General features: G+C 40.8%; 1 protein-coding gene across 1 annotated transcript in view; it reads right to left on the bottom strand.

The window, feature by feature from the left end:
* vps13d (vacuolar protein sorting 13 homolog D) overlaps positions 1-23339 on the bottom strand; it is a 39323-nt gene extending 15984 nt beyond the window's left edge. Inside the window, exons 1-46 of the mRNA XM_056732193.1 lie at positions 22850-23339; positions 22190-22386; positions 22018-22095; positions 20614-20804; positions 19582-19662; positions 19369-19485; positions 19176-19280; positions 18915-19085; positions 18603-18703; positions 18285-18453; positions 18038-18139; positions 17745-17946; positions 17389-17571; positions 17176-17306; positions 17029-17092; positions 16753-16932; positions 16520-16650; positions 16305-16437; positions 13949-16201; positions 13707-13858; positions 12353-13435; positions 12165-12255; positions 11910-12036; positions 10778-10958; positions 9846-10070; positions 8828-8975; positions 8496-8709; positions 8217-8388; positions 7570-7685; positions 7262-7474; positions 6912-7183; positions 6693-6826; positions 6428-6583; positions 6153-6345; positions 5760-5834; positions 5475-5672; positions 5298-5387; positions 4896-5036; positions 4647-4772; positions 2687-2792; positions 2448-2600; positions 1577-1712; positions 927-974; positions 691-841; positions 402-618; positions 68-315 (exon numbers count right to left, since the gene is read on the bottom strand). Of these exons, the coding sequence (XP_056588171.1) occupies positions 68-315; positions 402-618; positions 691-841; positions 927-974; positions 1577-1712; positions 2448-2600; positions 2687-2792; positions 4647-4772; positions 4896-5036; positions 5298-5387; positions 5475-5672; positions 5760-5834; positions 6153-6345; positions 6428-6583; positions 6693-6826; positions 6912-7183; positions 7262-7474; positions 7570-7685; positions 8217-8388; positions 8496-8709; positions 8828-8975; positions 9846-10070; positions 10778-10958; positions 11910-12036; positions 12165-12255; positions 12353-13435; positions 13707-13858; positions 13949-16201; positions 16305-16437; positions 16520-16650; positions 16753-16932; positions 17029-17092; positions 17176-17306; positions 17389-17571; positions 17745-17946; positions 18038-18139; positions 18285-18453; positions 18603-18703; positions 18915-19085; positions 19176-19280; positions 19369-19485; positions 19582-19662; positions 20614-20804; positions 22018-22095; positions 22190-22286 (9655 nt within the window). The 5' untranslated portion in view covers positions 22287-22386; positions 22850-23339. The remainder of the gene's footprint in view (positions 1-67; positions 316-401; positions 619-690; positions 842-926; positions 975-1576; positions 1713-2447; positions 2601-2686; positions 2793-4646; positions 4773-4895; positions 5037-5297; positions 5388-5474; positions 5673-5759; positions 5835-6152; positions 6346-6427; positions 6584-6692; positions 6827-6911; positions 7184-7261; positions 7475-7569; positions 7686-8216; positions 8389-8495; positions 8710-8827; positions 8976-9845; positions 10071-10777; positions 10959-11909; positions 12037-12164; positions 12256-12352; positions 13436-13706; positions 13859-13948; positions 16202-16304; positions 16438-16519; positions 16651-16752; positions 16933-17028; positions 17093-17175; positions 17307-17388; positions 17572-17744; positions 17947-18037; positions 18140-18284; positions 18454-18602; positions 18704-18914; positions 19086-19175; positions 19281-19368; positions 19486-19581; positions 19663-20613; positions 20805-22017; positions 22096-22189; positions 22387-22849) is intronic.
* Between the last annotated feature and the right edge of the window lie 1498 nt (positions 23340-24837).

Below are 24837 nucleotides of genomic sequence, written 5' to 3'. Positions count from 1 at the left end.
AACAGCCCACTGTGAAGCTTTCATTAATGCACTTGTGTAAAGAAACATGTATCTGTTCTCAGTTCACCTAGTTCTATGTTTTGCGAAGTGTCCGCGGCGTGTAGCACTGCCTCTTTGCCCGGTTTCATGGTTCCCTTTATTGATGTGCCTTTGATGTAGTAGTTGAGGTCACAGGGCAGAAGGTTGGTCAGCACCAGGGTGGGCAAAAGACAGATAGTGTGACCTGGTTGGCGGTAAATCTGCTTTGCACTTCCTGCCACAGTTTTGGCAGGCTGCTGTTGAGGGTAGTTTTCTTTCTTAATGACGACACAAAACCTATTCAAGAAACAAAAATACATTTAAGACCGCATAAGAAGACATTGTGTCTTGATCATTTCTGTCTCTTCAGTTTTTATGTTTACCTGAAGCTCCGTTTGAGTTGCTCATCAAAGTCTGCCGACTGGCACTCCCTCTTGCTGCTGCTGACCTCGCCAGGTTTTTCCACAGTGGTCCAATGGATAGGCACTTTACAGAAGAACAACCCTAAGCCTTTAGGTCTTGCTTGCAGCCTCCAAGAGGTCAGATGAAGAGGGATGGCCAATGCTTCACCAGGCAGGATAGGTGGTAGGACAACAGGTTCTATAGGAGGGAAACAAGATGAATAGTGAACAAATACACAACAGAAACATGCACAGGTTTGTAGCTGCTTACTGTCTGGTGCAGAGGGACTGTCTAGTCGAACTTCCATGGGGACTTCAAGGCGATTCTTCACTGTAAGTGCAGACTGGACTGTGATGACTTTACGTGCACTGCCCTCCATTGTAATGGAGAAAACCACTCGGACGGGCGGCAAGGCTGAGAACTGAAAACGAATTACGCAGATTACGCACTGTGTTTAACGAATAACAGAATGATTAAAAGCGAATGAAGATAAAATGCACACTTACGTATACATGAGGGTGTATGATGTTTGTTCTGCTGATGGGGCTGCCAACCTAGAAAGCCAATTTATTACATTTGTTTGTATCACTTTCATTTTTCATTGTTTTAAAATATGGTTTCAATTATAAGTTAAAGCACAAGACAATAATTGTAGATATCCAAGACAGAAGATTTTTTTAAATCGTGTGATCAAATGTGACCCTGGATAACAAAACCAGTCTGAAGTACACAGGAACATTTTTGGTAATCAGCCAAAATACATGGAATGGGTAAAAAGATTTTTCATTTTGCAAAAAATCATCAGGAAATGAAGTAAAGATCATGTTCAATTAAGATATTTTATAGATTTTCTACTGAAAATGTATAAAAACTTTATTTTTGTGCGTGGATGGCCTGCTGAAGTGCCTCAGATTAACAACTTCCAAGGAAATTTCCTCAATATTTTCCCAACTCTAAAGTTTGAGCTTTGTAAATAGTTGTTGTTCCGCCAGATATGGTCCTATCCTAACAAACCATATATCAAGAAAGCTTATTTCTTCAGCTTTCAGATGATGTAAAAATCTCAATTTCGAAAAATCACCCATAAGATTGGTTTGCCCAGGGTCACATTTGTCCAGGGTCACATATAGACAAAGTGTGACCCATCATAACCTACAGTGCTTGAGGGGTTGTTTCGATCAGGGGCAGCGTAGCGGAAGAACACTCCGACTTTGTCCACTGACACTGGCTTCACCTGCTCCCAGCCCACAACACGCACCAGCAGCTGGTGCAGCTTCAGCTCATGGGTGTGTCTGTGGTCAGATGACATCATTAGGAGGTAGTGTAAAAAGTACTAAAATCTGACTATTGGTTAACAGGTGGACGATCGTTTAAAGAATGATTTGTAGTCATAGGAACCAAAGAATCAATGTAATAGCGGGATACATTTGAATGTTTATTTAAAAAAAGCTTCACAAATGCTTTATTGCTTCATTTAAATCGATCATTTGTGAATTCTGTTGCATGTTGGATTTAAAAAAATCCATCCACAATTAAAAAGAAGCAGTTACATCAATATTAATTCGATTAAGGTTAGGACTAGCCCCAAATCTGTTTGATTGTCATTTAACAGACATTTGCCACAAGCATTGCTCATGGGTAGCTTTAGCAACACTGTAGATTTTCAGCTTCTGCGTCACACCAGCCTGGGATCAAATCTGTAATGCGTATTTTACCAGCTAATATCCATCAGCTCTAGGCTATGAACAATCCAAGAGCTGGAGAGCTGCCGTGGTTATGCTTCAGTTCTATCATAATTATGCCCCTAAGCATGACACTATAGAGAAAGTGTTCCTGCAGCAAATGCCCTGTGAGTCACTTTAGACAAATATGGCCTGTTAAACGGTTTTTAAGTAGTTGCAGTATAAAGACCCTGCTGTCAAACTAAAGCACAGTATATGTCTTTAGAAACTTGGTTACAATTTACTGTAGATTACAGCATCCTATTTACACTTCAGTATCAGCATTATTAACAGTTTTTTTTCTACCTGTGTCTCAGTTTCTCCCGAGCTTCAAACTCAAACGGGATCTCCTGCCCAGGCAACACTTCTCTCCACTGGCTGACATTGTGTGTATCATCTGTCCCAGACCCCTGCACTTCAGATATCGAGTCCGCACTGCTGCTGTGGGACAGCGCCACTCTGTGGACATATCAGACCCAGTGTATTGTCACTGACAAAACACAAATGAAACACTGACTAGAAATAGAACAGACAGCTCCTCTGACCTGGTTGGTGTGGTAGTGAGCGTAGCAAACCACATGGTACAGCCAGAATGATTCCGTAGGGCATAAGGAATAAATGGCTGTCTCCTTTTGGAATGCTTGACATCGGCTGAAACATGACATTAAACAAAATTAAAAACAAGGATAGGGACAAGCCGAAAACGTGGGTATGATGGACAAAGAAAACATTTTGGTTGGAAATGAAAAGGAAATGCTACATTTGCTTCATAAAGTGGATTCATATTTAAATGTATGGAGAATTTAAGGACGAAAAAGAAAAGCTTTAAATTAAATTTGTAACAAATATGACATAACACCAGGTGAAAACTGCAGAAATAAAACATGAATTCAAAGAAAAGTTTCGCCGCATAAACTTCTACTGAACACAAAGATTTAGGGTAAAGGGTCTGGGTTACATTATGGGTTAAATTTGGGGGTTAGGATTAGGTTCCGAAGGATAGTTCAGCCAAAAACAAAAATCATTTATTTACCCTCATGAAATGTTATAGATAGTGATGGATTTTAAGTCACTGCCTCACAGTTCTATTTACTTACATTCTATGAATGGGGTCATATGGCGCGAACATGTGTTTTTATGTGTCTTTGGTGTGTTATAAGTTGCCTATGAATGTATTAGACACATAAAATTGCAAAAATTTAAGTTCTGGAACAAAAGATGCATTCTATCTAAAAGCAAATGCTCACCCAGACCTGCCTGAAACGCCTCCTGTAACCACACCCCCACAAATCTACGTCAGTTCGTGGTATGACTTGACAAAAACCATCCAAATGTTTACGCAAGTCAGTACTCTCAGTACAATTGCTTTGTTACCTGATGTTCCAAATATGGTAAGAGGCGTTACGTTTCCATCACACGCTTGCAGTATTAGACCAATCACTACGCAATGGTTAATTGGCCAATCATAGCACACCTCGCTTTTCAGAGTGATGAGCTTTGTTAGAATTCTGCACGTTTCAAAGAGGCGTGGCAAAGAGGAGATACAAACAAGCACGATTTGTGGAAAATACAGCGTTTTTTAACCTGAAATCATGTATCCACATTGACTTACATCTTAAAAAAACGATAATTTTTGTTTTAGGCGTGTCATATGACTCCTTTAAATGAAAGAAAGAGCTGCATAAAACCTGATGAACATTCATCTTCTGTGTTTTACAGAAAGGAAAAAATGAGGGTAAAGGTATTCATCTTCTATTTTTTAGCTGAACTATCCCTTTAAAGTTAGAATAAAGAATTCAGAGAATTAAAAAGTTCTATCCTACCCTCCACCACAAATACACAATGACTTTCTGACTTCACTAATGTTTAGCTACCCGTCTATGAACTGTACCTCGGGCATGAATCTGCTGCTCGAGACAAGTCAAGCTGGTAGAGCTTCTAGTTCTAAGGTAGGCAAGAGGAAGACCTGACAGCAGAGAGAAAGGGTTAGGGGGAAGAGAAGAGAGAAACACATGCTAGGAGACAGTGGGCAGAGGAGTGGAGACGTATGTAGTCAAAGACAAGGGCTGAATGACACACACTAAGAACTGTGAGTAGAATATTGACATGCATTTTAACTAATATGGAATCAATAAATCACAAAGATGTTAAGACATTGTCAGGATTTCCTCTACATTAACTCATGTCGTAGACTATGTAACATACAGTGCAGTTCACTTGACAAACGGTACAGGCCAAAGCCTAATACGTGTATGTGAGCGTTCGCATACGCCCCCAGGACACAGTCGCCACCTGTTGGTTAAACTAATTACTGCAAGAAATGGGAATGCGCATGTACAACCTCCACGTACTGTGTACGCAAGGTAACAAAAATTCAGCGGTGCGTGATCACTACCCGCGTACAATTCAGATAACAAATTTGTGTCACGCGCACTGTGTGCTGTCCCTCACGAACGCATAAAAAAGGAACCATACTTCAGCCTTAAGCAGACGCTTGCTACTCACTCTGGCCAAAAGAGGGGGGGTCCACCGACGATCCCATCCAGGACAGGGCGGTGGAGGACTGTGGCGGCTGCTCGTCTTCCTTGCAGTAATCTGCTAACCACGAAGTCTTGGTGGTGCTGTACTGCTCTGTGTGTCAGAAAGACAGGTCCACAACAGGGTGTCAGAATGGACACGGCGCTCATAAATATGGAAGCAAACATCTAGAAAAAGTCTGGAGGAGTTCGAGTGTGCTTGACCCAGACTATGTACCCAGTAAGACAGTGGTGATGTTGACATCCAGCCTCTGCTTGGCTCGAAGTCCGATCTTTAAGCGAGGAGGATGGAGCCGGCCTGCCGCCTGCCTCTGCCAATTCAGGAAACAAGGCCAAGGCTCGATGAACGGCTCCCAGCCTGTAGACATGCAGGCGGAAGCGTAAGTATGTGTGTGTTTACTTATGTACACAGAGAGACATTGATATACACTTAGTTCACTACTTGACCTATATATTTATCTTCCTATAGAATGACTCCAAACCAAAGATTAATGTCATTTGAACTGTGGGTCGGACGGATTTGCAGATCCTCAGCAAAAAATGTATAATTCAAAGTTGTTTTAGGAGGACTAAGGAGGAGTGCCAAATGGTGGGCCTGGACCCACACTTATGACCTCACCTGAAAGTTCTCTGTTGTAATAATCTCCAGAAAGTGTAAAACTAGCCTTTCCTTCCTGCATGGATCCAATCCTCTGGAGAACATACAGACCTGCAATGAAAGGAAACGCATACAGATCAGTCCAGCTGCAGTATGTATGTTTGATGTCTGAGCATCACATCACGCAGTCATTCTCACGTGAGAAGGTGAGCTCTGCTAGAGGGACGTCACGGTCCAGGCAGTCATCGATGAAGCAGATACACACTCTGTCTGCCTTCACCTCCACACCAGAGAGAGGAGTCTTCGAATGGCTGCTTGAGTCGGAGTTAGCTCTGTTTCGTCCAGACATGCTTTCTGCGTTCTCCAACAGCCACGTGGCCGCTTGGTCCAGCTGACCTGTAATTTAACACACAAAGAGCATGAAGTAGGCCGGTCTTAAATTCACAAGAGTGTCTTTTGTAGTCTTTGTAGCCAATTTTGTACCTTTACAGTGAATGAGGGCCCGTCTGCAGTCTTCCTTTCTAAACCCGAGGTCTTGTAACCGCGTGAGCTGACCTTCTGAAATGACATATTTGATCCAACTTTAGCAAGAGTGTTTTCAAATTGCTTCATTCAAGCCTGTACGACTTTCTCTCTTTCGCAGAACACAAGAGAAGATATTTTGAAGAATTGTATTAACTGGCACTTAAACACTTGCATTGGTTTTGTGTCCATGCAATAGAAGTGAACGGGTGCCAGTGCTATTCGGTTACCAACCCCTCTCCAAAATATCTTCTTTGGGTTTTGAGGAAAAAAGTCAAACAGCTTTGAAATAAAAAGAGGGCGAGCAAATGATGACAGAATTTCATTTTTGGGTGAACTATCCCTTTAACTAACCCAGCAAGGCCTCTGTCTTGCGTCTGAAACTGTCCTTTGGTTTGTCCGTGCTGGCAGTGGGTGCCGCAGTCTCTGTGTTGGTGTCTGAAGGGCCAGTTGATGCGGAGGCTGATGTGGGAATGGACTTGGCTATCGCCAGGAATAGCTGAACATCATTGTAGGAGAGACGGATGTCCAGAGCAGGAAACTGGATCTAAAGGGGAAAACTGGATCTTGTACTATTTCTATATTTACATACAACTTTTTGAAAGCTTACTTAACCTGTAAGCACTGACCTCTAGGAGGGGTGGAAAGTCTTCAATGTTAAAGGCATCAAGGAGTCCTGTGCTGCTCTGGTAAGTTGGGCTCCCACAGAGCTCCATTTGCACATTGACAGGGTCGATGATGGACAATGCTGTTTCCTGCTCACTGCCCAGCCGACAGGAGAACACCTAATCGAAGAACAAGGTACATGTATTTACCTGATGCTTCTGTCCAAAGTAACTTACAGCCCATTTAACTAAGCTGCTATCAACTGGAATAGCTGGGGTCCAGTGTTACCTCTATGCCAGCCAAACTGCCCGAGAAAGGCCTGTCCAGAAGTCGAGGCTTGTATGTAAGCACAGTGGTGCCTTTCAGAATGATAGCATTGGTATCCAAACATGAAGAATCTTCCACGACCACAAACTCTGTCCCTGGAGATAAACATGTTACCGAAATCAGTTTTTCCAAATTAAATAATCTGCGTAAGAGAGCAACATAGCATTGCTAATTTATTACCTGTCACATTGATCTTAACCTCCAGGTGTTTATCTTGAATGACCGGCACCGTGGTTCGCTTAGTGACAACTCCGCTCTTGACCGTTTTGGGCATGACAGCCCCCGTGCTTCCAATGTCACTGCTGCCACTAGGACAGGACTGATGGGTAGGTGCCTCCTCTTTGACCACATGCATGTGCAGAAAGTCACTCACCAGCTGCAGCCAATCAAAGATGAGAAAGACTCGCAGGTTGTTTAAAACCACAGTGAAGTGTGAGGACTCCCGTGTAGATCTGCGAGACAGAGAGAACATGAAGTGAGAGTTTGTTTCGTGTAGTGAAAAATTTGGTTTAGTAGTCAACGCCACATACCTGTAATGCAGCTCCAGCTGCAAAGAAGCTCGGTTGTTGCCAGTTTTGGATGGCTGCAAAATGCAATCGAACACATTCTTCTTCCCCTCTGTAGGACCATTGCATCCGGTGAATCGGGTGTCATGAGCGAGCAGTGAATGAGACACCAGGTTCACAGACTTGGAGCTATTGGAGAAGCTCTCAAACAGGAGCTTTGATTTCATAAAATCGAACCTTGCGGGTGATAATGAGCAAGAACAAAAATCTGTTTATTGTAATGTTTTTTTATTTAAGAAATGTAAAAAGAAATTCAAAATATTCTCATGTACCTTGCCAAGGAGTGGTTATGACCTATGGATTTTTGGTGGTCCAATAATTCCAGACTGACATCCTTCATATCGACCAAAAGGGAAAGACTTGTGTACACATCCCCACTTAACACAGTCTGTAGTGAGAAACAAGGAGATCAATGACTTGTATATTAATGATGCACCCTTTTTAAGCATAAACATTAAAACACGTATGTACTATAGATATGTGACCCTGGACAACAAAACCAGTCTTATTATTATGGGAGATTTATACACCGTCTGAAAGCTAAATACGTAAGCTTTCCAATGATCTGTGGTTTGTTAGGATAAGACAATATTGGCAGAGATATGACTATTTAAAACACTGGAATCTGAGGGTGCACAAAAATCTTAATAAAGTGAATCTTTGCTTAACATCTTAATGTTTTTTAGCATAAAAGAAGAATCGATAATTTTGACCCATACAATGTTTTGTTGGCAATTGCCACAGTTTTTCCAGTGCTACTTAAGACTGGTTTTGTGGTCCAGGATATTTATAAATGACTTTGCCATTAAAAAGACCTTTCTTCATAATTTACATGAAGTTGCAAAGATGATACAACATAATTGTGTCCAATACATAAACAGACTGTTTGAGCGAAGCTTCAGTAATACTGTATGCTTACGTAATTGCTAGGGTCCTGTAGATTGTAAGGCCTCAGAAACTCCTCCACAGGCTCTCCCAGGTTGTGCTCCAGGAGGCCGCGGATCAGCTGGTACCTCTCCAGGTCCAGGGAGCAGTGCACAGAAGACAGGCTACCATGGATGGTCATGTCTGGGACAGCATGACTCAAATCCCTGAGACAGGACGGAAATAAAAAACACGACAAAATAAAGACAAATTAAACTTCTTTATTATATTCTGAATATTATCTTGAGCCAAATCAGAAAAAAATGTGACTGACTTGTCAAGGTTACGCTCTACTTTCAGCTTCAGATGGCAGCGCTCCTTTAGCAGACTCGACCCGCTCCTGCGCACCGAATAAGATGGGAAGACCAAGTCTGTATCCAGATGTTTCCCAACACTGTCCCAAAGCTCACAAGGCAACCGCTCTGCTGCAAATATGTCCATCTCCTGCAGGTCCAGAGATATACAGTCCAGCAGACACACATGGTCTTCTGTAATACAACAACATGGGCGTCAATTACAGAATGAAAGGATTAAGAATACTAAGAACAAAAATGCATCGTCTGGATCTGCAAACAATAAAGTGCATTTCAGGTAATGAGTGCTGACCTGGACTTGATGGTACATCTGCTTCAGAGATGCTTCCGAGGCCAGGCTGGGGTCTGCCAAGGGTAAATCCAGAGGATTTACTTGAGTTGGAAGCTTTGCTCTTTTCAGATGTTTTTTCAGAGGTGAACAGGGTATCCGTTACTCGATCCTTTGGGAACGATCACAGTGTTAACATTCAACCAATGAAAGCTGTCATTTTTCTACCAATGCAATAAGCTACAGTAAGCAAGTAAATAAACATGATACAATAAGTGTTAAATCACAAAATGTACAGACATGTTTTATTTACAGTACACAATTTAGAGAATTTTGAATCAAAAATAAGAAAAAAGACAGAAGTATGAGAATAGCTCAGAGTGTTCTCTACTGGCAGCGGATCTCAGTCATGCATGACATCAATTCCACCGCATGTCAGTCAGATAGCATACCAAAACATTTTACTGACCCTCATGCCGCCCAAACGTAATATTTCCAATGATGCTTCCTCAAGCACATAGTTTTAAAACAATCTTCGCATTCTGTATAAGCCACCAAAAAAAAGATCCAAGCGATCTGATGTTTTAATTCTTCAAAAGCTCTTTCGTCTTTATGGAAACAATAATTTCTAACTGACTGGAATGAAATGAGGGTAAGCAAAAAAGGAAAGAAATTTAATCACTGGGAGAAATGTTCCTTTAAATTTCTCTGGATTTCAAAAGACAACAGAGAACAGAACTTGTCAACCGGTCAGTATCAAGTATGAAAACAGTTAGAAACACACCATCATATTCCATCTCACAATAAACACACACTTCAGTTAAGCATGCCCTGATACCTTATAATGTGAAGGATCCTTGTATGAATTAGCATGCAAAATCAAATTCTTCACCAACACATGACATATGAGTGTTAAACGTTTATAAACAGATAATGCGAGTTTGATTTTAACAAAGACTGAGGAAAACCACACTGGGGTTAAACTACATAAACACACAATGAAAAGACATCACAGTGTGTATATGGGGATGACAAGACTCACCAGAGAGGGAAAAAAGGTATGTGCCATGGTAAGTTTCTCTACCTTATCTCTGAGAGAGAAGGTGCCATTGCTGCCAGCAGGCAGGAAGCAGTTACGCACTTTGAGTTGGCCCAGGTTTGCCACTATGAGGCGTTTGGAGCGGGAGCTTTCAGGGATCAGGAGGACAGGAGCACCTGCCTCGATGTCCAGCAGTACACGAGCAGCTCGCTGTGAACGCTCACAAACCTGTATGGTAGAAAATGAATTAAAAGAATCAACTTTAACGGTCAATAGTGTCATGATTGCTTATGAATAAATGACAGATCACACAGAGACAGATTTACATTAAAGCATTAGTATAGACTTCTATGCACCGTATAACAGACAGCCTTTTATTTTCTGTTTGTGATGACAAACTAGAGAGCCACAATGTAACAACATTCATGTTTGCTAGAGTTTGAATCCAAATTTTATCATCATCTCTCTCCCTACCGGTGTGCTTTCATACGGTGATCTTATTTCATGTGGTCTCATTCGCTAAACGTTTCCTTTGCAACATGAGTACCAACAGAAGCTGTTTAATCACAATACGTGACTGAGAAAGCATGTGTCCTGTTAGATAACTGCTGATCTCTGGACTGTACGTGTCCACACGTGAGAATGGAATTAGAAGCAGAACAGAGAGCTCAGTGTCCACTCGCATCACCAGTGTCTCCAGTCTGTACGAAATGGGAGTTGACAACTTCTTGTGTAACTCTATCTCATCTCTGCAGGGAAGGATTGAGCCGATCAGCCAAACTCCAAGCAGCTACCTGTTTTTCCTGGGATACCTGCTTTCATGTGCTTGCTTATTTCAAAACACACGTAAGAATGGGCCAAATAAGATATTTTAAATAAACACTTTCTGTCCAAAAGTTAACAGTAAACAAACACTGTTGAAATGTCCCACTTACTGCCTGTCCCTCGACTGCTGCTCTCTGCCTGCCGAGGACATCCTGTAGCTGAGTGAAGTGTTGGATGAAGGCCACAACCTCGGCCTGGAAACGCTGGGTATGAACATACTGTACTGAGGCCATCAGAAGAGACACCTTAATATCATATTCCCGCTGCAGGCAGACGTCTGGTTCCCCATACCTAGAGATAACTCAGTGTCAATGTCAAAACTAAAAACATGGACGAACATCAGACGAACATGCTGATAATATAATACTTGCAATGTACAGTTACAGGATGCGTATGTGTACTCTTATGGTGCCAAAGCTTACTGAGCTGCTTAGCTAAACTATATTCCAGTCAGCATCCAAACCATGAATCCTCCAGACTGATTAAAAGATCATGTTCATATTGTAGTAGTGTAGACACATTTAATTACAATGAAGTTTGCCGTTATCTTTTTGCTAGATCAATATTTATTAATGTTTTATTTCATACTTAATAAAATATGCAGTAAGTACATTTATAATTCAAATATGTTATAAAAATCTAACCATTAAAAGATATTAAAAAGTGCTTGTTAAAGATCCAGTAGATCAATTTTAGCGGCATCTATCGGTGAGGTTGCGAATTGCAACCAACGGCTCACTCCTCCGCTGATCCCTCCCTTTCGAAGCACTACGGTGGCCGACACAGGGCTGAGATGTCGTTACGTTTTCACTTCTTTGACGAAGGAGATAACGCATTTACAAAACGTGCTCTGTAGAGCAGTTTAGGGCTACAGTAGAAACATGGTGGCAAATTTCATGTGAGGGGACCCGCGGTGTATGTAGACAGAAATAGCTAATTCAAAAGTAAAAAAACATAACAGTTCATTACATAGATCTTTATAAATCCCTGAAGACATAGTTATGTATATAATATTGCAATTCTGTCAACAGATCCTCCAAAAAATTACACACTGGACCTTAAAATCATTAAAAAAACTGTGTTATTTCGATTTACTGAAAAACAGCGAATTTTGACACTGAAGTTCTGAAGTTTTCAGAAGGAGAGTGACAATAAGCAACTATATGTAATTCCTTGATAATGATAACTACAAGCATGCTTAAATTGATAAAGTGAGTAAGCAGCCAAAAATAAATAGAATACTTGTATATGTTGTAGACAAGAGCCTCTCCACCCCTTGTTGTGAAACGCTCTCTGTATAGATCCCCGTGGCTGGTCAAATCACTGAGAGACAAACTTCCCAGCCTTCCATGCAATGACAGATCTCCATCTGAAAGATTAAAATGCAGAACATACAATAAGCAAGTAACAACTTTAAGAAAAAGTCTATTCCACGATACATATCAAATCTTGTACGCTCTTGTATTTTTAACTAATTGTATGAAGACTCATACACACCAGTCATTTCTATATGTGTCAATAATTTGGAAACATTTGCTTTGGCAAGCTCATTGGTCTTCTTCCTCAGTACCAGTGATAAAGAGTGAATCTGTAGAGAAAGATAAACTGTTTATACGGTATTTAATCCATATTCCTACATCAATATATTTATTGATACCTTTATTAACATCTCACATTATTTGTACCTTTAAATCAATCTTAGTATTGACTTTTTCCTCAATCCCCGTATAAAAATCTTCCAGATCATTGAGTGTGTTATTTTGAAATGAGTGTTCGGGTGTTGGCTGAGGTATGGTAGAAGGCACTTTCACAGCATGGTTATTAGCAGTTGAGCCAATCCCAAAAAAGTCTAGAATCATAACCCACGTTTGCAGTGTAATGAGAATATCAAGGCAGTTAAAGTCCACGTCCACACTCCGACCGATACTACCATATCTTGTCTTAAACTGAGGGTGCCGCCTATCCACCATAAGAATATTGATATGTACCAGAGAGTCATCAAAATCTGCACGTGGGTGGGGAGACGGAGTTTGTCGGGACGGTGATGGTGGAGGGGTGCTGGGACACTCTGCATCTTTCTTGCTCTTTCGACTGGATGCAGAAGGTGTACTGGGATGCCTCTGATAAAACTGGAAGACATTCTGCGCCTCTTCAAATTGTGCTGGAAGAGAATGAGGCATTTCTGGGTATAGAACACTGGATGCTGTCGGGCAAGACTGTGATAGGTATTCTTTGGGACTAAAGGTGGAGGGTTTTGGAGCACCTTTGGATACCATGAGGTATTTGTACTTTGATTCTGGGTTGGGCTCTAGCAGGTCTTCCATTAACAAAGAGTGAAGTGCTAGTTGAATAGACATGGAATGAGGATGATCTTTGGTAAAGTCTCCCTCCAGGTCTAGGAAGCGCAGGGTGACCAGGCCTTGAGAGCCCTGACTGAGGTCTCCACACAACTGCACTTGCAGTTCAGAGACCCTGAAGATGGCTCTCACTTGAGTAAAGGAGGGAGGCTGGAGAGGGGGGCTGTCGCTCTGCAGTGGAAGTGATGCTGAAAGAGAGGACGACAATGAGGAGAACGAGATGCCACCATGAGGGGGGTCGCGGGCAAACAGCCCTCCCTGTAGATCAGGGAAGCGGTGTGGTTTAGTCGAGGAGGGTGTGGGAGGCGGAGGTGTGGGTGGCTGACTGGGCGTTACTCGCTGATCCTCGATGAAGGAAAGATTGTCGAGGGTTTGAAGAACTTGTTCATACACAGGCTTGCATAGACACACCTGAGGAAAAAAATGGTTTTAAAGTAAAAAACTGAGATTTTTTTAATGTATAACAGTTGTGGCTAGGGCCGAGTCTAGTATTGCCCACCCTGATTTTTGTTTAATTTATCTATTAAAGAATTATTTGTCAATTTAATCACAGAAAAATTGAAAAAAGATGCATGTTGTGAACTAAGATTATATATCTGCCCAACCAGAATATATGATTGCCTCCGAATGGAGCCAGCCTAGTACCAGGCCTGCTTGAGGCTAGAATTTTATAAAGCTTTACCTGGACAGCATTGACAAATCTGCCTTCAACTTTCAGTAGCCCAGTGCTCTGGTAAGGTTCTTCACATGACATAAAGCTAAAATGTGAGTTTTCATCAATGGCGACTTTCTCAACAGTTAGCTGGATGGTGGCATCTTTCAAAACATGAAATGCTGAAAGAAAAATACAAGCAAGCATGCCTTGTAAGTAATGTTTTTTGAATTCCCCAAACTGTAGTAGCAACTTATACACTTAAAACTGACCTTTTCCCAGGCTCAAGTATTCAAAGAAGTCATGCCGGGTAAAATGTGGCTCATTCGGATTAATATTGCTGCTATAAGAAGGTGAGTGTCCAGAGGTCGAGCTGCTATTAAGCCGTGCTGCTTTACTTAAAACCAGTTTACACGTGTTGACTGAATATAGTCTTATATCCTTTACTTCAACCTGCAGTTTCTCTCCCTCCGAGTCTTGCCCTGTAATAAAGTTCTGAATCCGTATGCTCCCTAAGTGTCCGACAAGAAGCTCAGGATGACCAGGCTTTCTTGGAATAGACACAACAGGGGATTCTATACTGACGTCTAGAGTCAATTTGACCAGAAAAGAATCCAGACCTGGTTCCATTTCAGGGGCAGGGAAATCTTCATCCTCAAACGGTTCAATTGTCCAGTGAGACTGACTCTGTCTTCTGGGTCTTCTGCATGGGGTGTCAAAAAGAGACACCATACCACTGTACTCTGCTGTTTTTGTTGCCAATACGGTCGAGACTTTTGTAGCTGCAGTTTTCAACATCGAACGGAAATTTTCTTCGACTTCATTTGCTGATAAGCTGAGTTCCTTCAAAAACTTTGCTGAGTGGTTATAGTGTAGAGATGCCATTTGGAGTTGAAGGAAGCATTCTCCCTGAGACTTTTCCAAAAATTTGAAACTCAAAGCTTCAGAGGGCGTCACGCCAGTGCTGGGAAAGAATGGCACTCCGTCTGTAGAGAGGCTGTCCTCTAGACTCCCTAAACTGACCACAAACTGACTTCTGCCACCTTCTTGAGTCAAGTCTACAAGCTGAATGCATCCTAGAGAGCCATTGACATCCAATCGGCTTCCCATGGAAACGTTGACTTTTGTTCCGTTTATACTGGCGGTAGCAATTTTCATGCCCTTCTTCTCACCTCCCAGAATAGTTCCAGTTGTAACAGTGCGTAAGAGCAACAAGTTCAACCTGTGGATTTCCACTGTTAACTCTTTGTTTTGGTCATACGTGGATTGATAGGTCTCTTCGTGGTCTTCTCCATTAGGCAGTGGTGTTAGCTGTGGTGTTGGAGGGGTTTCTTCTTTGGGAAAAGACTGTTGGAGAAATTTCAGTAGCTCTACTATGGTTTCAGGGTTGAGGATAATATCCAAGTTGTTGACTTGCATGCTGGTGACCTGAAGGGAGCTATCCAAGGACATTGAGGGGCAGTCCGAGCTAACAAACTGATATTCCAATTTAATAAGAGCCTCGTGGTCTCTCAAGGGAGAGCCTCGTGGAGATACTTTGTCAAATGCAATATCTGAGGAGTTCCTGTGTAAGCCTAGCAGTTCTGGAGATCTACCGTCTGGTGAGACAGGTGATGTGGGCTGGCTTTCTCGTAGACTTCCGGTTGGTACATCGAAACTTAGGTGTTTATGAGATGCAACAAGAAGGTCAAAGTCTGATCCATATGTCTGCAACGTGTCAACAAGATATAGACCATGGACTGTGAGAGAAACCATAGCATCATAAGGCCGCTTTACAAAATGTGCATTTGTTCCAAACACCTTCAGAACAGAAATATACCGTCCGCCGCTTTCAATGCCAAGCTGCATGTAGTTGATATTAAACTGAGCGAGAAGAAGTCTCGACTCCACAAGTACTTCTCGGGTATGTTGCTCAAGCGCCATCACGCTCTTGGTGAGATTTTTATCACAACCCTGGAGTTTCCAATCACTATCCTCCCTATGAAAGATCTTCTCGTGACGAAGTATTAGAGGGTCAGGAGATCTGAGATTTTCCCCTTTCATGTCACTTCCATCTGCCCCCGAACTACTAAGTCTGGCCAGGCAGCTTCTAAGAGCGGTCATTTTCTCCAGATTAATGTGCACTTTGAGGTCTGGTAGGGTTCCTGAGAGAACAGCCCCTGGAAACTGAGGGTCTGAGGTGTATCGCAATCTCTGTTCTAGCTCCAATAGTACATTGAATTTTTCAACCACATGAGTGGGTCCCACTTCACTTTCCTGTAGATGCTTCCAGTTGTCTTTATAGTGACCGACCATGATCTGGAGGTCATTGAAAGATAACGAGTACTTCTCGTACAAGTTCCTGTTGACAATTTGGGCACCTTCTGCTGATTTAAGGCTGTTGATGTCACAGGGCCTCTCCTGATATTTGATATCAACCTCTTGCTCTGGTGATGGAGATCCAGGAGGTGTTGCTAATGGCGTCTTGAACTCTTCATCGCTCTCCCCTTCTGTCTGAGATGTCTTGGGATTTGTTTTATTTTCCTCTGTGGGAGAAGGAATCAAATTTTTACCAGCTGCCCTAATAAATAAACTCAGAACGCAAGAAGGGATAACTGCTGACAATTCGACTTGATCAGAACCAGTTACCTTGAGAATTAGTGAGAAGTATACGTCCAAGGTCCACCACCACTAGCATGGGGTTTTCAGACTGAAAATCATCTGGGAAGATGACTTGGGGAGCACATATATCTAATTTCATAGTCCAGTGCTTACTGTTCTCCTGTAAAAAACAAATCACAGCAGAGTTAAGGCTGAACATCTAATCCGGACTGTAATTTATCATAATTATAGAGCATTCTTACAATAAACTCTCCAACTAGCAGCTGATCAATAGTTTGTCTGATTTCTGCTTTGGTTTGAATCTTCAGCTTGTTGTACTGTCTTCTAGCAGCTTCCGCCACTCTCAACTCTAACTCGGACTGATATCCGAACCCTAAATAAGATAAAATAAACCATCATGCACTTATGTTTCACAAAAGTAATTTAAAATAAAAAAGTTTAAACAAAAGAAAGGGCACTCATCCTAAATACACACCTGACGTGTGGACTCTTCCTTTGTAGAAAAACTCAGCCACTTTCTTGATAGCCTGAGGGTTATAGATGATATTGAGAGGGCTGGTATTGACTTCTAGTCTCCTCTCAAATTTGCTCCTTATTGGATTGCGTTCGTAAATCATCTCAAAGACAGGAGGTGCTGAGGGCTCCACGTCAGAGGCTTAAAATAGTACAAAAAATGCATTCTTACTCTTCATACCCATCAGAGATATTCCCATGTACATTGGTGTTTTACATGTTGTTAGGGATTACTCACCCAAACTGTTCACTTCTGTGCTATTAGTCTGACCTAACGGTTGACTGACAACAACAACATTGTCCTTAAAGGGAAAGGGGAAAGCATTTAATATGTTACGAATGTATTTAGCACATGCAGTATATAAATTGAATGTCAGAAACAAACCGTTTTTGGTGAAACAAGGACAGGAAAGATGGAACCCTGGGTAAAAAGGTCACGGAGGAAAAGCCCACCAAGCTTTACACAGAGTGAAGAGGATTCTGACCGAGGTAGAGACTCAATCCCAATCTTTACACCTATAAAGCAATATAAGAAATATACTATTATCATTAGCTATATGGTTTAGCTTTATCCTTCCAAAACAGAAGCAATATGCACCTGAAAACTCCAGCTGAATGACTCCGTTCCCCCTTAAATGAGGTTTCATTTTGTTGTGATGGTACAAAGTGATAGATGCCTTCTCTAGAGCAAAGTCCAGCCGTGCAAAGACATGATCCCTTCTTGTGAAGGTATTCAGTGTTTGCGAATCCTCCAAAGGATCGAAGAGATCATCTGTCTCAGCTGTTTGGAGGACAGTTGTATTTAATATTTTAGCATCCTGTATTACATGCCATTAGATAACTCAAGAAATATTTTTAGATTTTTTATGAGAAAACAGTGTCATTAAATACGGTATACCACATTAGTACAGCATTACCATAACATTTCGGTTGACCGTAAAAAGAAAAACTCACCTAGAATTTCCCACTGTTCAGTTCCTGGTAAAAGGTCTTCTGGAACTGGCTGTCCATCTGGTCCTCTTTCGGCACCCCCGTACCAGCCACCCCAGCCTGGGAACCAGGACTGCAGATACTGGATCATCCCAGAACTCCCACTTTTAGGGATGGTTCCTGGGGGAGTGGAAGCCGGGGTCTCGTTGATAGGCTCCCGAACACTCTGAATGAATATCAAAGATATTTAAAGTACGATATGTTAAAGAAAACATAACATCACTGGGAAAATAATGTAAGTCATCCAAGTTTCTCACCTCTGCAATTTCTTCCTGCTTGCGGAAGGAAACATAAACTGTTTCCCTGAGAACCTGCAACTCCTCCAGTGTCTGTTCATCTTCAATCCTCTCCAACTCATCCTGTTCAAGTGACAAATGCAGATTTTAAATCACAAGGTTTCGCAATATTTATAACTCGCAATCACTCAAGCAAACATAGTGTGCACTCAGAATTTAGCATCGCACCTCTGAATACCCTTCAGTCCTGTAAGTCCATAATTCTTACCTCCTCCTGTGAACTCAAAGTAACTCCCTTAAGCCTCTGGACATATAAGTTAGTGTAGAGTTTGGCATCACGCGCCCTGTGCAAAGCAAAATCCCAACTCCCCCGTCTGCGCTGGTCCCTGATCTCATTCAGGTTGGCATTAATGGCAAACATCCACCACTGTCGACAGCTTCAGCACAGAAGGAGACGTTATGTTGTTAAACAATACTAATTAAGATTTTCAAATTCCGATTTTGATCAACGTGACCTATTTAAAGGGTTTATTGTGGAATTATTTCAGCCTGTTTTTAATAAAGGTGCAGGAAAAAAGTCTCATACTTTCCAGAGATGGCAATTTTAGGCCTCCACTGTCGGAAAATCATTTCCCTTTCTCTACGGTGCAGCTCTTTAAGGAATGCCATGATCTGCTGATACTGAACCTGCAATCAAATGGAACTGAACTGTCACATGCAGTCAATAATTCTTTTCTGTCTAAAAACATTCTGCTCAGTCTACATTGTTTCAATGAATGTGCGTAGCAGATAAGCAGCACCCTGATGTGACTCAAAATTGTGTCATGCCACTGAGCACCAGTTCTATAAAAAAATAACATTTGTTATAAATGATCCATACAGTGTATTCACACAGTACCTGTGACAAGTGAAGAGAGAGAGGTTCCAGCTGCACTTGGCCTTCAATGCGTGGCGTCTGACGACTCCGTAACGGCTCTTTAGAGCCGTTCCTCCTCACCAAAACAGAGGCACAAACTGGCTCAAATATATACTGATGCTCTCGGCTCTGCATACATTTATTCATCTGCTCCTGTAACAGACAGGTGTTAAGTGGAGCACTCTCAGTATAGAGAACATAGCCATTGTTCTATTGAAGGGCCTGACATTTTCAAAAACATACCTGTACTTCTGCTGAGGAAAGGTTCCCATACATACTGCACTCTGTGTCCCAGTAGACACTAAATTCACTGATTTCCAGCTCTTTTTGCCGCATAAGTTTCTGAGCCTGTGAGTGATGAGATTCCCCTTCAATACGTAAATAAAGAAAATTTTCTGAAAGATTCCCAATGAATTCAACTAATCAGACAACTTACTGGTTCTTTGGTGCAGTTCTGTGCAGATACATTGTTGATACAAACTCCAAAAGCATAAGGTTTGTTGGGATCGGATAAATCATCCTCGAATCGTAAGTGAACATCTTGAATCTTCAGCTGTTTGTATACATAAAGTGAATTATTATTTCAGAATTTAAAATAATACTAGCAGATTATAAACAAACAGAGGTAAATGTGAAAATAGTACGTTACCTCAATATTTTCAACGATTCTGGTGACAACAGAGGCAGTGACAGAGTACCAATAAGATTCTCCCTTCTGTTCACATTCACTCTGATGAAATATATACGAATTATTTAAATAAATCACTTGTAAAACATACACTGCAGCTTGAATTACTAGAAAGATCAAAATAAATTGCAAAAGTGGAAACATGACAAAATGAGAAAATTGTGTTATATGTGACCCTGGACGACAAAGCTTGTCTTAAGGGTCAATTTTTTATATTTAGATTTTTACATCATCTGAAAGCTGAAGAAATAAGCTTTCTATTGATGTATGGTTTGTTAGGATAGGACAAAATCTGGCGGAACAACAACTGTTTAGAAAGTTGGCATCTGAGGGTGCAAAATAGCTCAATATTGAGAAAATAGCCTTTGAAGTTGTTAATCAGAGGCACCGTAGCAGGCCATCCACTCACAAAAATAACGTTTTTATACATTTATGGTTGGAAATTTAAAAAATATCTCATGGAACATGATCTTTAATTAATATCCTAAATATTTTTTGGGATAAAAAAAGAAAAATCTGTCATTTTTACCCATACCCTGTATTTTTTGCCAATTACTAAAACTGTTCCCATGCTACTTAAGACTGGTTTTGTTTTCCAGGGTCACATATATCAAAAATATAAATATATTAATTATATAGTAATTGGAAGATAAAAGACAAAGCAGCAGTGTATCTTATTTAGAATAGAATATTCACTCTATGCACAGCCACTTCTGTGTTTAGGCTCAGTTGTTAACTAGCTTCCGGAGTGCTTACCAAAATATGTGAATATAATATGTGAATATGTGAAAAAATACCAAGCTAGGACCTCATTTTGCTATGGGAGAATACTATACCGGAAGCCCGCGTAAAACAGAGATATGGGCGGAAACGCCTCAGCAGCAGGGCGTGCATACAGTGCATTTGCAAATGAGCCATTTTCCATTGACAGGTTCATTTAAAGAGAGCTTTGACTTAACCACGTGTGACTCTGACAAATAACTTTTTCCATACCTTCCACTTGTCCTCAAGAGCCTTTAGCAGCTGTTTCTTCTGCTCTCTCTCAGCTTCTCTTTCTCTCACCTCATCATATTCCTGTGGGGGGGTAGGGCCGATTATCAGGTTCAGCTGGGACATGGAGATGACCCATGGGTCACTGTGCGGTCGGTAAAAGGGGATCTGAAGGGTGATCTTCCCAATGACACCTGTAAAAATATTTTTACAAGTAATATTTATGTTATTAATAACGTGGAATATTTTCATGTCTGAGTGAATGTGATAAAATCTTTGACATACAGCGGCTGGGTAACAGAACAAAGCAGCCAGAAAACATGCATGTGTTATTTATTTTTTATACAAACAAGACAAGAGAAAATAATAATAATAATAAAACAAAAACAGGAGAGGGAGAGGGAGTTACACAAATAATAAAAATATTACAAATTAAATAGGTTGAAAAGCTTATAAGCAGAGCAAATTTTGCAAGTTCTTTGTGCTTTTATATTGGAAGAAAACATAATTGGTTTTAAATACAGTTTTATCTCTTGTAGAAAGACTATAAAAATAGGTTTGCTATTAGAAAATTTACATTTATGTATATAAAATTTACATAGAGAAAAATTTTGGTTGATTATAAAAGAAGAATTTTGGTCACCTTCAAAAAATCAAAAAATAACAGTTTTGGGATTCATAAAAAAAAAACATTCAAAATAGTATTAGAAATAAACAAACCTACATGTTTCCAAAGATGTTGAATACAGTTGCACGACCAAAACAAGTGAAAAAGTGATTCATTGTCATTCTGACAAAAAGTGCATTTGGTGTCAAAGTCAGATCCAATTTTTTTCTTTAGAAAAGTTTTGGCAGGGTAAATGTTATGGAGTATTAACATGCATGTTTTGTGTACCATCATGTTACTGCATATCTAGACCATCCTGCATATCTAGATCCTCCTTTTTGGACCTGAATAGTGAATGCACTGTAAAAATTATTTGTTGTTTTGTTCATTCAACAAATCAACAAATAATTGTTTACAGTGAAAGAGTTTCCTTATCAAAAGATGAAAGATGACAAAAGAGATTTATATACCTAGCTTTTGGGTAGAATGACTACAAGCATACTGTAATCTATATTTGGTTTAAAAAATTAAGCTACTTATTCTACATAAGGATGATCTATATTCAGGGGTGCCTAGCAGTCATGTTAAATACTACTTGATCCTGGCAACCAATTTTGGTTGCAGAATAAATGAATCATGTTGTTCAAATCTATAACAGCACCAGTTACCAAAATCTTCTGCTTTTGAAAGAAGCTGCATCCACATAAGGTGTCATAACAACCCAGGAAACACGCACTTGTTTGATCACATCAAACCTTTGGAATATGTCAGAATGCTTACACATCTTCATTGAAACACACCTGCTTTGACTTCAAAGGGCAGATCAAATCCTCTAAGAGCATCTTTTCGTAGTGGAAGGTTCTCCAACTCGACTGCCCCTGGATCAAAAAATGTACAAACAGAACTGTAACCTCTGCTTAGTACCATTAGCACCAGAATTTTACATGGCGAATTATAAATGCATTCAAATACCTTTAAGAAGTGCAATGGAGAGCTGGTCAGTGTTAAGGTTGCTGACATATTTGCCCAGATATGTGTTGAGCACCCAGGCAACAAGTCCTTCCAACATTATAGGAAGGGAAGAGTGTGCTGGGCTAGTAGTCCAAGTAATTCCTTGTAGGCAAAGAAGAGCGCCTTAACAGTTAGCGTTTATTCCAGTCATGTGAAGTCTGAGGAATCAAAGAAACCCAAACTGATCATCTTGAAAGTGAAACAAACTTGTTTTGGTATATACAACACAAAAGAAATGCCAAATTGAGAGTATCTGAGCTTTTTCTATGCATTTCTTATCTGTGTTATCTAAACTGAAGCTGGAGAGAGCAATGGTGCTAAAGTATACAGTGAACTGTCTTTACAATTAAGATTCATTGAACTTCTTACCTTACAGCTACTCAAATCTACCTCTACAAACTGTATGAGACAACGAAACGCATTGACTCAATGACTGCTTACTTGCATAAGATGATGTAGACACAATTTGTATCAAAGTGTCAACTTGAACCTTCTTTAAAATTGTCAGAAGAACAAAAAAAGTGTTGTTTAGTTAGCTGTAGTACTGTTTAAATTCAATAGCTCTCAAAAGTGCATGAGGGTCATTTGTGAGGAAGCACACAATTGCAGTCATCAACTTACCATTGTCATGATACTGTACCTCCGGTACTCTGTTCCCAGGTCAGCCGCAGTCTAGGAGCATTTCAATCCAATTCAAGTTAACTCTTGACGTTCCCTGGTCCACACAATACAAAGTCACGCTCCAAGAATAGAAAGTGTCCTTGCTGGCCAATGATAAACAAAAATCCCGCTGTTAAATTACACACGGCAGCTGATAACCATCAGACAAAGACTAAACAAAACAAAATACGGCGAGAAAACAGTACAAATCCCAGGCTGTGACACAGGGAAAAGCTTGTATGTAACGTTAGCTCGAGCGCACGTCCTTTAGCACTGCCTGCTAACTTGACAATATGACGTACATGTGGACAGAGTGACTTGTCACACAGGTCGTAGTTTAGATACACGTTTTTCCGAAGTCTCGGTCTTGCGAAACGCGATCTGGTTTGTTGTACCTCAATCCTCTGCGCTCATTTCAAACTTCCATCATGTCAAAGTGAAACAGTGCAACACTTCCTGAAACCAGCGACGATACAACAGCGCTTCCGCCCACGTGCCAAAACAAGAGGCGTGTCGATCTCATTCGGCGTTGCGCACATTGCGCAGACCTCACCTTGTACATTTACGCAAATATCGCGAGAACTCCAATGCAATGATGTGCTTTGCGATGTCAGACGCAGATCGGTTTGCGCAGTGCCGCATTAAGTTAAATACCGTCATCAAGGTGTAAGCGTTTGTATTTTACGCCTAGCCTTTTAAAGTTGACCTTAAAATATGCGTTTACATGTTGGGTTAACATGTAAATATAGACTTTTGAGATATACAGTAAATCAGTACGTGACGGTGCAATTCCCGTTTTGCACTTTTGGAGGCAGAGTTGCATATGAGATTGCACGAACATGGTGTTTGCACGTTGTAGACGTGTTTCTTGGTGAGGCAAACAAATTGATGATTTTAAAATATTTGGTTAATTGAGAGACTTTAATGTTAATATTTGGCTTTGTGCTTCTAATTCGTGCATATGTAATTCACGTACCTAACAACCCTGATGACATGATTTTATCAAATAAGTAACCCATCCAGACTGTATAACCACAGTGTAATCCGACCTTTCAAAGCACTAGAGGTTTGTTGTGTCATCCTCCCCTATGCGGTTAAGGTGCAAACGGACATGTTTGCAATATATATTGAGATAAACCACTCTTCTGCCGAACAAGTAAAATAACACTTATCCGGGCACATGTGCAACCACATAATCCCAGTCTGCCTACAATAGCACAGAGCCATCTGTTCAACTCATATCCCTTTAAATTCCACATCTGGACTGTGAAGTGGGTGTTTGTGTCTCTCTCTGTCTGGTGAAGAGTTCTTCTTTGATCACATACACTTCTATTTAAACTAGCTTGAGAGTGAGTTTTCAAACCGAGAGTTGAGAGTTTGTTCAATTTACGAACTGTCTATTTACAGTGAGTACAAATAGCCTGCCTTGAGAGTCTATCAAAGTAACATAAGTAGTAGGCTTTACTGTTTGCAATACAATTAACATATTTAAAAGGGGTCATACGTCTCGAATACGTGTTATTCTGTGTCTTTGGTGTGTTATAAGTTGCCCATGCATGTTTTAGACACGTAAAATTGCAAAAATTAAAGTGACGGAACAAAAGATGCATTCTATAAGCGAATGCTAACCCAGACCTGCTTGAAACGCATCGTGTAACCACACCCCCATAGATCTACGTCAGTTCGTGGTATGATTTGACCACCGAAATGTATATACAGGTAAGGTGGGTTTACCTGTCAGTACAATTTCTTTGGAACCTGATGCGGTAACAGGCATTGCATTTCTGTCACACGTTTGCAGTCTTCGACCAATCACTACGCACTGGTTAACTGGCCAATCATAGCACATATGACTTTTCAGAGCGATGAGCTTTGTAAAAAATCTGTGTGTTGGAAAGAGTAACACAAATATGCACGGTATTTGGAAAATACAGCATTTTTGAACCTTA

Source organism: Triplophysa dalaica, chromosome 20 (genome assembly GCF_015846415.1).
Source record: "Triplophysa dalaica isolate WHDGS20190420 chromosome 20, ASM1584641v1, whole genome shotgun sequence".
Lineage (NCBI taxonomy): Eukaryota > Metazoa > Chordata > Actinopteri > Cypriniformes > Nemacheilidae > Triplophysa > Triplophysa dalaica.
This window is presented reverse-complemented; position numbering and strand designations above follow the sequence as displayed.